The sequence below is a fragment of the Protopterus annectens genome, chromosome 2.part0 (assembly GCF_019279795.1).
Source record: "Protopterus annectens isolate FY-2018-M chromosome 2.part0, PAN1.0, whole genome shotgun sequence".
Taxonomy (NCBI): domain Eukaryota; kingdom Metazoa; phylum Chordata; order Ceratodontiformes; family Protopteridae; genus Protopterus; species Protopterus annectens.
Window position 1 is genome coordinate 1,157,911,691 of NC_056728.1, and position 13,790 is coordinate 1,157,925,480.

The following is a 13,790-nucleotide window of genomic DNA, read 5'->3' on the forward strand; positions in this document are numbered from 1 at the left end:
AATAATACTAAAACTCTTGAAAATATTCTTAGTAACCTCTCCACCCTACTTCCTCAAGAAACAATAATACTAGGTGACTTTAATATTGATTGGACTACCTGCAGCTCCCCTAATCCTAGTACCCACATTAATCTTTATGGTTTCACCCAAAAAATAAACACCCCCACAAGAATTCACAAACCTAGTAATAAAGAAACCACTCTTGACTGGATCCTTGTAAATAGTCATCCTGAAACCTATACACCAAGAACACTACCTGATGACATTAGCGACCATGTTTTAACCTATATAGTAAGGCAAAAGGGTCACAATCCTACCAATAACACCTTTATAACCTTTCGTACAAAAAAACACTTCCAAGCAGATAACTTTCAAAATGAACTAAAAGCCTGTAACTGGTCACCTCTGAAGCACCTCAAACTAGATGAAGCTGTTTCTTACTTTAATACTAAATTCCTACAAATCCTGGATCTCCATGCCCCCCCTTCAATCCTCCCGAATCAGGACCAAAGCAGCTCCATGGCTCACACAACAAACCAAGGAAAAAATGTTCCTACGAAACAAAATATGGGCCAAATGGAGAGCCACTAAGAGCTCTGCAGACCATCTACTCTTTAAACAGCTAAGAAATGCAACCAGAAAGGACATTATCTTAGACAAAAAAAAATATTATACCATGACCCCCCCATTAATATTCCAAAACATGCACGCTGATTGGCCAGTGTGCACGTTGTAAATCGACTTATACTAATGGAAAAGGTCTGGTCACCCGGACTTTTTCCATTAGTATAAGTCTCTTTTAAATTACTGTCTTGCTATGTTAAAAGAGTTTAACATAGCGACACAGGTTTAAAAAAAGCAACAGAGATCTCCGTTGCTTTTTTTAAAGCTGTCTCGCTATGTTAAACTCCTTTAACATAACGACACAGTGTGTAAAACCCAACGGAGATCTTCCTTTCTCCGTTGCTTTTTTTTTTAAACCTGTCTCGCTATGTTAAACCCATTTAACATAGCGAAACAGTAAAAAGCAATGGAGATCTTGCTTTCTCCATTGCTTTTGGCCACAGCTCTGATGTACTGCGTAGGCATGCGCAGTACATCAGAACTTCCGCGGATACCAGACAGCTGCGGAAGGGCAGCAAAGAGGTATTATACAATGCCATTATTTAAGAAAAGTTATTATTTATTTTCTTAAATAATGTCATATATATAGCAATAACCGCCTGGGTGTGGGTAATGGATTACCCACGGTTGTCTTTGTTTGGTCCCTCGGCCGCCTCGAGACTAAACCACGCCAACCGTGGGTAAATCCCACCACCAGGCGTATTGCTATATTATCACCACCTTCAACAATCTCATACAAAAAATCCACAAAAGTTCTGGTCAGGCATCAATAAACTTCTCCAACCAGAATTCCAAAACTCCAGCCCCAACTTCAATTCCTCATGATAATCCTTTGCAAATAGCTGATGCCTTCAATAATTACTTCACTGAAATTATTCAAAATCTTGCAAAGACACTCCCTCCCAGTCCTCCCAACCCGTTACAAAACATAAACAGTCCAGTGCCCTCCTTCCACATACAACCTGTACCAGCATCCTTTATCTGCAAACTCGTTCAAAAACTCAAGCCTTGTACCCCTTCTGCTGACCACCTGCCAGCTGAATATCTGCAAATACCTTCCAAAGTCATAGCTTATCCCATATCCATCCTTATAAACCATACCATCACAGAAGGTAGCATCCCATCCATATGGAAAGTCTCCCACATTATCCCTTTACATAAAGGAAGCAAATCCACTGATATCTCCAATTTCCATCCAATTGCATTACTCTCCCCACTTGCCAAAATAATGGAAAAATGTATTCACCATCAACTACTTCAACACCTGCTCGACAACAATTTCCTTGCCAATTGCCAGCACGGCTTTAGGCCCTTTCATAGTACAACCACTGCCCTGCTAACTTTTGCTGACTGTATAAACAAAAATCGAAATAATAATTCTCTGTCCTCCGCATTATTTATTGACCTATCAAAAGCCTTTGATATGGTTAACCACGACTTACTAATCGGTGTGCTGAAAGCACAATCTCTTGACTCTCAAGCAATACTTTGGTTTACATCTTATCTAAAAAACAGACATCAAGCAGTGCTATGGGATAATAACCTATCCACACCCCTCCCCGTGAACATCGGAGTCCCTCAAGGCTCTATATTAGGCCCTCTTTTATTTTCCATTTTTATTAATGACCTCAATACTGTTTTTCCTCAAGCCACCTGTATTCAATATGCCGATGACTCCACTCTAATATGTTCTTCTAATTCATCTATCTCTCTTCAAACCCTTACCCAAACAGTATTTAACACTGTTGAAAATTGGTTTACTGACCATTGCCTCCTCCTTAACCCTAAAAAAACAAATTTGTTACTCTTTGCTCCCACCCAAAAGTCCCCATCCATTCACTTCACAATTACCTCTAACAACGGTACCACTATTACCCCTGATACTACTACACGTCTCCTGGGCATTACTATAGATAATAACCTCAGCTATGACGATCATATCAACAATACTATACTGATGGTCAATAAAAAACTTGGCTCCTTGTATAGAATTAAACCTTACCTCACACCTCTAGCTAGAACCACCATTGCCCAGACCCATCTCACTACTACCCTATTCTATGCCTCTCCTATATATAGAAATCTATCGAAATCTAATCTAAATAAGCTCGAAACTAGCTATAACAATATAGCAAGATTTGCCACTGGCACCCCTTTTAGAACCCACCACTGTCACAACCTTAAACAGCTCGGGTGGTCTGAACTACAAAACCAGCTGGTTTATAATCAACTAGTGATCACACAAAAAATCCTTCATAACCCAAATAATACTTCAATCCTCTCTAACTTAATCTCCCCATATAAAAATCTAGCGACACTCCGTTCAGCTAATAAGCTACTAATCGCCCATATCAAATCTAATAACAAAGTTGGAGACTCCCTTTTTACCAACGTTGTGGGAAAAATATGGAACAAACTTCCTATGTCACGCACATCTCTCTCATCTACATCTCTCTACATAAAACACCTCAAAGAACACATGAAAAATCATTGGCTCTGTCCCTGCACTAAACCCGACTAAACCTTACTTTTCCTATTACTATCTCTTCTTGCTGTATGCCCTCCTTCTGGGCTTTGTCCCCTCTCAACCTTTAATCCTAGAAGCTAACTTTATTCAGCCCTCATATGTATCTTTTTTTCTCTACCTACATCTCTAGTTCCTCTACTTTGACTTACAAATGGCAACATTAGTACCACAAGTGTACCTGTATCTCCTTATATCTAACACCCATGCAAAAACTCTAAACTACTTTTCCTTTTCTTAGACAAACGTTTTATTTAATTATAACCCATACACTATTAAATTCTCTTATATAGTAGAACCTTAGTAACTTTAAGTATCATATATAGTAATTTTGCTATGTTTGGAGCATATCTCCAAATGAAAGCTATTCAGTGTAAGTAGTGAATTTTTATTTTATAATTTTATTTCGTAATTTCTATTTTTGTAATGTTTTTATGTTTGGAGCTTATCTCCCTGGGCCTCTACTGAAAATGGACATGTATCCAGCTAGACTAGCCCAGTCAACAAATGTAAAATAAATAAATAAATAAAACAAAGGCCTATACTAGGTCTAGATGCGTTGTAAGAACTGTAGCTTCAGTGACTTTTCAGAAGAAGTCCACGAAATGAAATAGAGGTGATCTTTTTTTGACAAAGTCTTATTGTTTTTGGTCTAGAGCATTAAGATTTTTTATGTCAGAATTTGTAAAATTGGATATTGCTCCACAGTTTTGCAAATTAGGCTTGTTAGGCTGATTGGTTGAGAAATCTTGTAATCTGAGGTAGTAGACCCATTTATGGAAGGGTTTAATGATAGTCATTTTTCATACCTCAGGAATATACCCTATGGCTATGCTTAAATGGAACAGTTTTAGAAGGGTTCATTGAGGGGCATGTTTGGCATTGCTGGTTAACCAGCCAGGTATATTGTTGGGACCATAGAGTTGATATTTTGTTAGTTGTAGAGGCATCTTGGAAAAAGAGATGGACTTTGGTAATCTGTGGAACTTCAGTGACTGTGTTGTGAAGTTGGCTCCAAATTTATTTCCAAGTATATTAACAACATGTTTAGGATCAGAGTGTGTAATGCCGTTAAGAATTAATTCCAAGCACTGCTAAGTGTTAATTCTTAATTTTCTGTAGTTAATGAAGGATTTATGATTTTGGATGAATTCCTGATGTCCTTCCTTAGATCACAGTTACGGTATTCCAGACTGTTGGCTATCTTGCATATAACCTGGACATCCGGCTGGGGTACCAAAGCCAAAAATCTTCCACAGTCATACGTCTGATGGTTGCATGGGTATATACACATATGTACCAGTATAAAAGTGCAAACTATCACTCTGCCAGTCCAAATGCAGGTCCTGCACCAGTTGGTCTGTTCTATGAGTGGTCATTGGTACTGTTGACCTTTACTGGTTCAGATAAGTGTCCCATTTGGGAACTTTTCTTTATTTTCTTTCTGTTATTACTTTATTAGATGTCAATTGGGAGGGGAAAGTGCACTTGTGATTGGCAGATTCCCTACAAGGATCTCCACTCCCTTTGCCTTTTTTGTTTAGGAGCAGAGCATGATTCTAAGAATTGTATGATTTGCCTGTCCTTTATTTATAAAACATTACAGACAAGACTTTCTTCCCTCAAGTCATACTTAAAAACTCAGCTCTTAAAGCATCTAGCCCAGGATAAGATGGTGGACTTTTCCACCCCTGGTGTCCACCTACACCGAAGAAGAAATTTAAGATGTCTAAGCCTGACATTATGCCTGTCTAGTATGACTCAGAAGTATCCACTGTGGTCTCAAAAACCAAGGTATGCCTGATGCCTTCTCATATGCCTGCTACTGTGACCCCTGCCGTAGGCCAGTATGACTTCTGTTACAGACACTGTTGAGAAGGGGGAACCCTGTATAATTATCTCTGAAAGACCTGAGGGTGTACTACAAATTTTAGTTAGAGTGGAAGTATCCAAGTTACTTATTGAGACAAGTCAGGGGTCGGAACCTGTCTGGTGAAAGCAAAAAAAAAAAAAAAAAAAAAAGAAATAACTAAAAATGTTTCCTCTTCCCAGACATCCAAGTGGGAACATTTCTCCCAGAGCCTGTTTAAGGCCATAATAGCACTCAAGCCATCATTTTTTGCATCATTTGCTGTTACTCCTGTTACACCTCAGAAGAGACCTTAAGAATTTTCTACTGAGGATGAGGAAGTGGACTTAGACTCTGAGCACTCCTTGACCTACTTTTCTCACATCCATATTCCAGGCCAAGTAGCCTCTGATGATGATTCCCTTTCCCTGGAATCCCCTGTTGAAGGAGCTTCATTTGGGGAATCGTCTCTAACATGAAACACTTGGAATGAGAATCAAAACAAATTTATAATGTGAAAAAAAAAAGATGATATAGTCTTTTAGAGGTAGGTACTCCTGCTCCTGTTCCTCCTGTTCTGGAGGTCTTTCTCGAATCCTTTGCATCTATGTTCACTGTTCCTTGCTATCCACCACTAGTTCTTGAAAGACCTGGTAGATTCCATAAAGTGTCTGAAGATGTAAAGTTTTTAAACAAGAGTACTTTGGCATATCTGTCCTTGTTTTGGTTGAATACAAATAAGCCTTCTAAACTCCTACCTGCTGCTAACACACATTCCTCAGATAGACAGAAGAGCAGTGGATTGACTGAGAAAGAAGGCGTATACTACTTCCACCTTAGCCTTCGGAGCTATGAGCTAGCAGACCCAGATGACTAAATATTTGCTTTCTATCTTGGAGAGCTTGAACACGATCTTTGCTTCAATGGAAGGATCAGCCAGTAGGCAACAAGATATGTCTGTGGTCTCTCAGCTTGCACAAGTGGCTTGGCATAGCATCAAATGCAGCTATAACACAGTGGAATCCTCCTCCAGAGCCACTGCCATAGGTTCTGTTATTAGAAGCTACACCGGGTTACACTTTCAGACCCTCCCTAGGTCATTAAAGCCACATTTCTAGATTCACCTTTGAATAGAGATATTAAATAGATATGGCCTTGATGCAGCCAGTTTATTTAAAACTTTACAAGAACAGAGAAAATCGATGAAGGATTGCAAACAAATTTTCATTACTTCATTTTCTGTGTACCAGAGAAACTACCCTGCTAAGCCCAACTGTTTTGCCCAGAGGGAGTCCAGACCCTTTCATAAGGTAAAGATGCCTAGGAAAAGATTCCAAGACAAACCCAGACAGGGATCCTAAATCCAGGAGGCCTTCCTTGCCCAGGCAATTTGGCCTAACTAACGTTTGTGCTCCCCCTCCCTTCTCTTTCCCAGTCTTCCATGTCCAAAAGGCTTACCTCTTCTACAGATAAGTGGCAACTCATTGTTACATACAAATGAGTCCTCTCCATTATTCAAAGGAAGTACCACCATTCAAGGACATTACCTCCTCCACCTCACAATCAGATAAAGCTACTCTCTCTCTGATCCTTCCGACCTTGCTTGACCAAGGCACTGTAGAACTTGTGCCACAACAGTAGGGAAAAAGATTCTATTCAAGACTTTTCCTGGTTCCAAGAAAAGAGGGAGAATGGAGACCTATAGTGGATCTGTCTAAGAAAAGAGGGAGAATGGAGACCTATAGTGGATCTGTCCATGCTCCATGCTCAACACCATTCTGAAGGTCCCATCTTTCAAGTGCTGTCCCTCCAAACTCTTCTACCCCTCATTCTTTCACAAGCCTTTCTGAAGTAATTGCTTCTAAGGGATGCCTACCTCCACATTTCATTACATCCCAGAGTTTTCTCAAACTGTCTAGCTGCAGTCATAGCTTTATGCAGAACTCGGGGAATTCAAATATTCCTCTACTTGGATGACCTGTTAGTAAAAACATCCTCTCCACAAACCATTTTGTTACAGCTCAACTTTACCATGACCCTACTTCAAAGTCAGGAGTTCAGTATCAACTTCAAGAAATCCACTCTGGAACCAATGCGGGACCTAGTCTTCTTGGTTGCAGACTGGATACTAAACTCATGCAGATTTTCCTTCCTCTAGACAAGATACAGTCTCTCTCGAGTTACTTTCAGTCTCTTGTACCCCTTCAGCCCTGCACTGCAAGAGAAATCCTCAAGACTTTGGGGTTCATGACTGTTATTATATCTATGGTCCCCTTTGACATGCTCCGTATAAGAAAAATCCAGTGGTACCTGAAATCCATTTGGTCTCTGAACTCCCATCCTCAAGGCAAATTCCTCTTTTCCCCTGCTTAAAGAAAATAATCCAGTGGTGGGTATCACACGTAAGCCTAAACCCAGACCTACTTTCAAATTGTAGACACCACAACAGGAATTGCACACACATGCTTCAGAAATTGCATGCGTAGACATGGCTGGGGTGTCTGAGAGTTCTGGGCCTTTAGCCACTGAGTCTGAAGTTAGAGCATATCAACCTGAAGGAGATACAGACACTAATATAGGCCCTGCAGACCTTCTAACATTTCTGATCCTTAGGACCTCTCAAGATTTTCACAGACAACACCACAGTGTTGTGTGGTACATAATCAAAGTGTGTGTGTGTGTGTGTTGGGGGGGGGGGGGGTCAAGTCTTAACAGTTTTGCAGGCTAGCTGCATTGCACACAAAAACAAACCTGTGCCTTTAAGCCATTTTCATCTTCTCACAAGTAGGTGTCCTGGCAGATTTTCTTAGCTGATCAGGGGAAGACCCCAATACATGAAAGTTGAACAGGTAGGTCTTTCTAGACATAGCCTACAAATGAGGCATTCCACAGATAGATTTATTTGCCCCCTTCCACAAGAAACAACTTCCTGTTTTCTGCCCCAGGACTCATTGTCCCCATGCATGGAAAACAGATGCCATGTCCTATCATTGGAAAGGGAGGTTCTTGTATGCCTTCCCTCCACTTCCTCTTCTCCCAAAGGTCTTAATAAAGATCCAGAGAGACAAAGCAAAGATTCTACTGGTAACTCCCTTTTGGCCAAGGCAGCACTGGTTTTCCCTTCTCTACCACCTAGTCAGGGGTCGTCAGCCCATGCTTACCCCACAAGATGGACTTTTTCACACAATAGAAGGTCTGTGGTCTTCACCCTAACCTGTAATCTCTCAGCCTGATGTTATGGATGATAGGATTGTTTTCTGATGTGCTTCAGGTTCTTCAGGAGCAGAACCTACTACCTGGAAATCTTACATAACTAAATAGAAAAGATTTTCTGTTTGGTATACTTATAAACAGGACCTTATACAACAGGTGCTCCCATTGTTTTGTCTTATTTGTGTGAGCTCTTTAAAGCTGGTTTGGCAACCTTCTTCTCAGCCATTTTTACTTGCTTTCCTCTGGACACTCCCCCTCTGTCCAGAATAGAAGTTAAAACAGTTTCTGAAGGTTGTCCTCAATTAATACCACCTATGAAAGCTATTCTGCCTCTTGGGGATCTTAATTATGTTCTGGAAAAACTTAACTCTTCCTTTTGAACAAGCAGACTTTTTTCAGATTCTGTACTTGAAAAGTCATGCCCTAGTTGCTCTTACTTCAGCTAAACAAGTGTCTGAGCTGCTCGCTCAGATGGCATCCACAAATTTCCTTATCTTCCATAAGGACAGTGTGTTTTTGAGGGTCAGTCCCTCTTTCATGCCTAAAGTGGTAAATGAGCTATCACTCAACCAGACCATCAATCTCCCTACCTTTTTTCTTAACCCACAAAATAAGGGAGAAAGAATGCTGCGCTCACAGACTGTACACAGACAATTCAGATTCTGCTTAGATAAGACTTAGATAAGATAAAGTCTCTCTACAAGAATGACCATCTTTTTTGTCTCCTTTCAAGAATCCATGTGTGGTAACCCTGTTTTAAAGCAAACTGTTGCTAACTGGATTTATAACGCCATCTCCTTTTATTACACTGACCATGACAAGTCTTTACTTTCACTAGTGAAGGCACATTCTACCAAAACAAAGGTTTCTTCAGGAGTTTTTTTTACAGTGTGGAAGACTTGCGGGCTATCCTTGAAGCAACCATTTGGTCCTCAGTGCACACCTTTGCCAGGCATTACAGACTGGATGCTTTTCACAAATCCAGAGCTGCCTTTGCCAGATCAGACCTCTCTAGACTGCTTGACAGTTCTGTGTCTCATCCAACCAAACTTTATACCACTTGAGCTTTGGGAATCAACCAAGAGTTTGGAATACTTAAACTGTGATCTAAAGAAGGACATAGTACAGTTGTCAAAGAACTTAACAGTAGATGTTCTACTGATCTCACTTACAGTATTCCTTCCCACCCTGCCATCCACCTCTCTCTAGATTTGCTTACCTCTTTCTAGGATTGAAGGGTGGGACAGTTTTCTTCCTGCTCCTATCTTAGTGAACCTATTTCTCTACTTTCCTCAGATGTCTAAAGGTGTCCCAGCTTGGCGATAGATGTATGAGTATCAAACCTCAGATTGCTTATGTACCCTTATGCCCGCAGGCTTTGGTCATATATTGGACTTATGGCTCTATGGAACGTTTTGGCTTTGGTACCCCGGTCGGATGTCCAAGTTACTTAGCAAGATAACCCTGACAGTTTGGAATACTGCAGCAGTGATCAGTGGGACATCTACTGTTATGATAAGCTCTTGCATAACTGTACTTTAGGGTTGTCTGTAGGACAGGGGACCTTGAACTAAGTTGTTCTGAATGCCTGTTGCTGGAGCTCACTTCTTTAGGTTCCCAAGCAGTGTTCCACTTAGTGTAAGGCAAGATTAAAGCTCATCTTTGGCTGGTCAGGAAATATTCCTCCATGATTATGAAGCCTGTTTTCCATTCTCTCTTTTGTAGAGATCCTCCACCTTTGGGGACTTGAACTTCATGTTTGACAGCCTTGTCCTGCTTTGGGAAAGTTTTTAGCTCAGTTGTTTGGGAATTTGTTAATGGGATAATTTTCTTTCTTAGCCAGTCTGTCTCTTCCTAAGAGACCCAGTAACCCTAGGCATTCAGTGATGAATGCCTTCACAGCTCTCCTCATATAGGAAATTACCCTTGCCTTAATTGTCACCACTTCTGAAGAGGTAGTTAGTCTCTCTTGTTAAACAAGTCTTTTCTACTCATAGTTTATCTGTGAGGGAATAAACGAGGTGTGAGGGGGGGGGCCCTCATTCCTGGGAGGGATGAAGCTTTTTGGTGCAGTTTCTTTTTATGTAATTGTGCTGCACATTAAAACAGATCAATACTTTACCTTCACAGGCTGCCTGGTCACTGCGTGCCTTTGGGTTTTTGATTCTCCTGGACATTATCTGATATTGTCTGATCTCTAGTCAGGCCATGGTTTGATTAGACTTCTCCAAAACTTTGCAGACCCTCTTTACACTATTTGCTACTTACACCATTGTGGTTTACTGCTTGTGATTCCATCCAGCTATAGAATTGTGAAGTAAGGGTCCTCTTTGCTACATATAACAAATGTGCTCGTACCATTTCTGTTGATCTACAAAGTGAAACAAGTTTGGAGAAGGGATAATATTCCTTTGTCACCTTGATGAATGTCACCTGCAGCTGTTGGCCTTGACTTTTGAAATACCTATTAGTCAGGAAAGTATGTACGTATGTCTTCTCAGAAGTGTCAACCTTCATTGTTAATTTTAGGAAGGTACTCACTGGTGACAAGGGTGGGATTGAACTGGCAGGTGCAGAGAAAGTGTGTGCTTTGGTTAAGACATTTAAATTTTCTTAGTCATATAAACATCGTTTCCCATTTCATGTAGACTTGAATATCAGGGAGTCCACTTGAACAAGTAAGGTATGTGATAATGTTTTCCCTTTTAGTGGATAAAGTAGCTTGTAAACGTATATTGCCTTAACACTTGCAAATTCCTGAAACCTTACTTTTTCATGAATATTTACTATTTTCATTTTATTAAAATTTGCCAGCTATTTCTTTTCAGTAGCTGCTGCATGTTAATTTGTAAAGCTGATACTCATCTTTAGTACTGAAAAGTTATTATTAGGAAAACTTTATCTTGCAAAATAATAGCAGAGAGTGCTGTAATTTTGCAGGAGCATTTGGATGCACAGTCACACAGGCGAATGTTTAGAAGAGGTAGGGTGGCTGGGCACTGAGGAAACCATGTAAGGGGTGTCTTTGAGGAACAGAGAAAGAAGATTAAGTAAGTTATTAGTAGAGGAGTCCTAATTGTGTCCAGTACAGAAGCTGGTTAGAGGCAGTGGCCTAGTTTTCTGGACACACAGGTGTATTTTAAATTGCCCCTGATGCCTTTGTGAAGAAAGTGAGGGAAAACTTGTCAGTGTAGTCAAATTACGTAGTCATACTTGAAGTTGCAGTCTGTATGATCTACTGCTGAAGAGCAAGTACAAACTGTTAATACAGTAGTGACCTTATTCAAAGTCAACACTGCTGTTGTCTGCACTGTTTACATCAAGGTTAAATGGCATGCTGATCTCTTGGATGTTTAAAATGGAGGAGTAAACTATGTGGTTGGATGTCACACTTGCACATTTTCTATTCCAAACATATTTCAGGTCCATTATTGTGATTTGTTAATTTGAAAGAAATAACATTCCATGGCTGGAAAAATTCCAGATGTGGGATTAGATTATGGAACATAACACAAATGATTTCTTGGTGATGAAGTGGGGGGACTCCAGGTTTAATTAAACAGCTGAATGAGGCCACAAAAGTTTTCTGCTGGGTTTTTATTATATTCAAACATGCATGTTTATAATGTATTACACTTACCTGTACACCATTCTGAAGAAAGTTTTTTTTGCTTTCCTTTTTTTAATTGATTCCTTTATTACAGCTGCCAGATGCAATCTGTAGTCCTCATGCATGGTGTGTTTAAAGACTGTGCTAATGGCTTGTGGTTTCATTTCATTCCATTTTACTCCTACCCATGCCAACTTGATCCAGTCTCAGCAGTTTGTAGCCTTCTGTCACATCACAACTCATTTCACAATGCATAAGTAACTGCTTTCTGGAATCCTCCTCGTGTTTTAGAATCCATGCTTCAACATAAAACAAAATAATCATACTGTAAGTCTAACATTCATTTTGAAGAAAGTTTCAGGTGTTTAGAAGCACAGTATTTATGATGACCTTTGTGTTGTATGATTGCACCATACTCTTGAGTTTGAGAATTATGCACTTATGTAATGACTTTATCTATGTGCTTGTAAAAAAAAAAATTTTCAAAAAAATAAGACCGTTTCAAATGTATTCTTATTTCTGATCAAGCATAATGCTGTTTAAGATTGACAGCCTTAAACCTCCTTTTAGAATAATGTAGTGTGATCAATAAATGTGGATTTTATGTATAGTTTGTATGATTGTGTGCTCAGTTTATTTTTACTTATTCTATTATTAATATCTGACCTTTTCCTTTCTACTCTTGATACTTTCTCTGTCCTGGCTGTTCTTGAAAAGACTCTTACTAAACCTGATAAGGCTGTCGAACATGTTGGTGAAGATATTGGAGTCACTGAAGATCTATCCCCTGGGGAGGTAGTAATTTTTATTTCCTTTATAGGATTTGTATGTGAAAATGTAGTTGTCTGTGATGGGGGGGGGGGGCTATATTGGAGTGTATTATGTGGTACTTTCAAGCTTTGTTTTTTTTGTCTTTTTTTTCTTTGTAGCACTAAACAAAACTTTTTGCTTTATTCTATAAAATAACTGGTAGGAAGATCTGGATAGCAAAACAGTATCAAAGTGCTGTTGAAGATTTCACTAGTCTGGAAACTATGTTGCAGTCCTGAAGTGTTTTGGAATAAAAAAAAAATCTTTCCAGACTGGATTAAAAGACTGCAGAAGTTACACATTTTTATATTTCCAACTTCACTAATTTTATGCGAAATGCTAGAGGACTTCAGGGCAAGATTACTTTATAACCTATTACTTATGAGGGGACTGTTAGTATAGATTTGACTTGTTCAGAATGCATCTTCTCAACATGCCATTATGTCAATCTTCAAGTAGTCTTTCATTGGCCTGGATGCAGTCTTGGGACGTTTGATGGAAGGAAAGGGGGCATGGAGGAGAAACACGCACAGTATTTGGTTGTGAACATTTTGTTGTTCAAATTCACATTGGCAATACAGTCCTGTGCGATAGCTGCTGAACGATAGCTGAACCATTGGTTCCCTGAGGATATGAGCCCTATGGCCCACGTGTTTTTCTGAGTGACAGCAAAGTGTAATGTGAGCCATTGATGTGCGTTTGTCAGGGATCTGGTCCACCTCACCCAACTCCTCACTATGATGTCTTGCAGAGAACAACTAACAAGTATAACCCATTGAAAGTGGTGCACAACTGCAGCATAGGCTTATTAGGCTTATTGTTGTGTAGGGTGCATCTTCGTTCCTGCAGGGATCACCAGTGCAGTAGGCTTAGTTGCCTCCCTCTCTCCCAGATGGTCAAATTGGGTGTACGCTGCCAGCCTCACTGCCCCTGTTGCTAGTTAAATGTGGGTTGTTTGGAACAGAGACTGTGTTCATCCCTTTATACCATAGGACGGGAGGCTGGGCTTAAACACATTTTTTTGTGGTACTAAATAGTTATATTAATCACTGTGTCAACTCTCTTATGCTTCTTTGTACTGTTTAACTATTATTATTATTATTATTATGAATATTCACTAAGTGCAGTCATGTTCTAAATTCTTTCAGCTATATGCGAAT

The 13,790-nt window shown here is 39.8% G+C and overlaps 1 protein-coding gene across 1 annotated transcript in view; it reads left to right on the forward strand.

The window, feature by feature from the left end:
• SEC31A (SEC31 homolog A, COPII coat complex component) overlaps window positions 1-13,790 on the forward strand; it is a 1,704,034-nt gene that overhangs the window by 928,349 nt on the left and 761,895 nt on the right. The window contains exon 16 of the mRNA XM_044060384.1: window positions 12,538-12,615. Within this exon, the coding sequence (XP_043916319.1) occupies window positions 12,538-12,615 (78 nt within the window). The remainder of the gene's footprint in view (window positions 1-12,537; window positions 12,616-13,790) is intronic.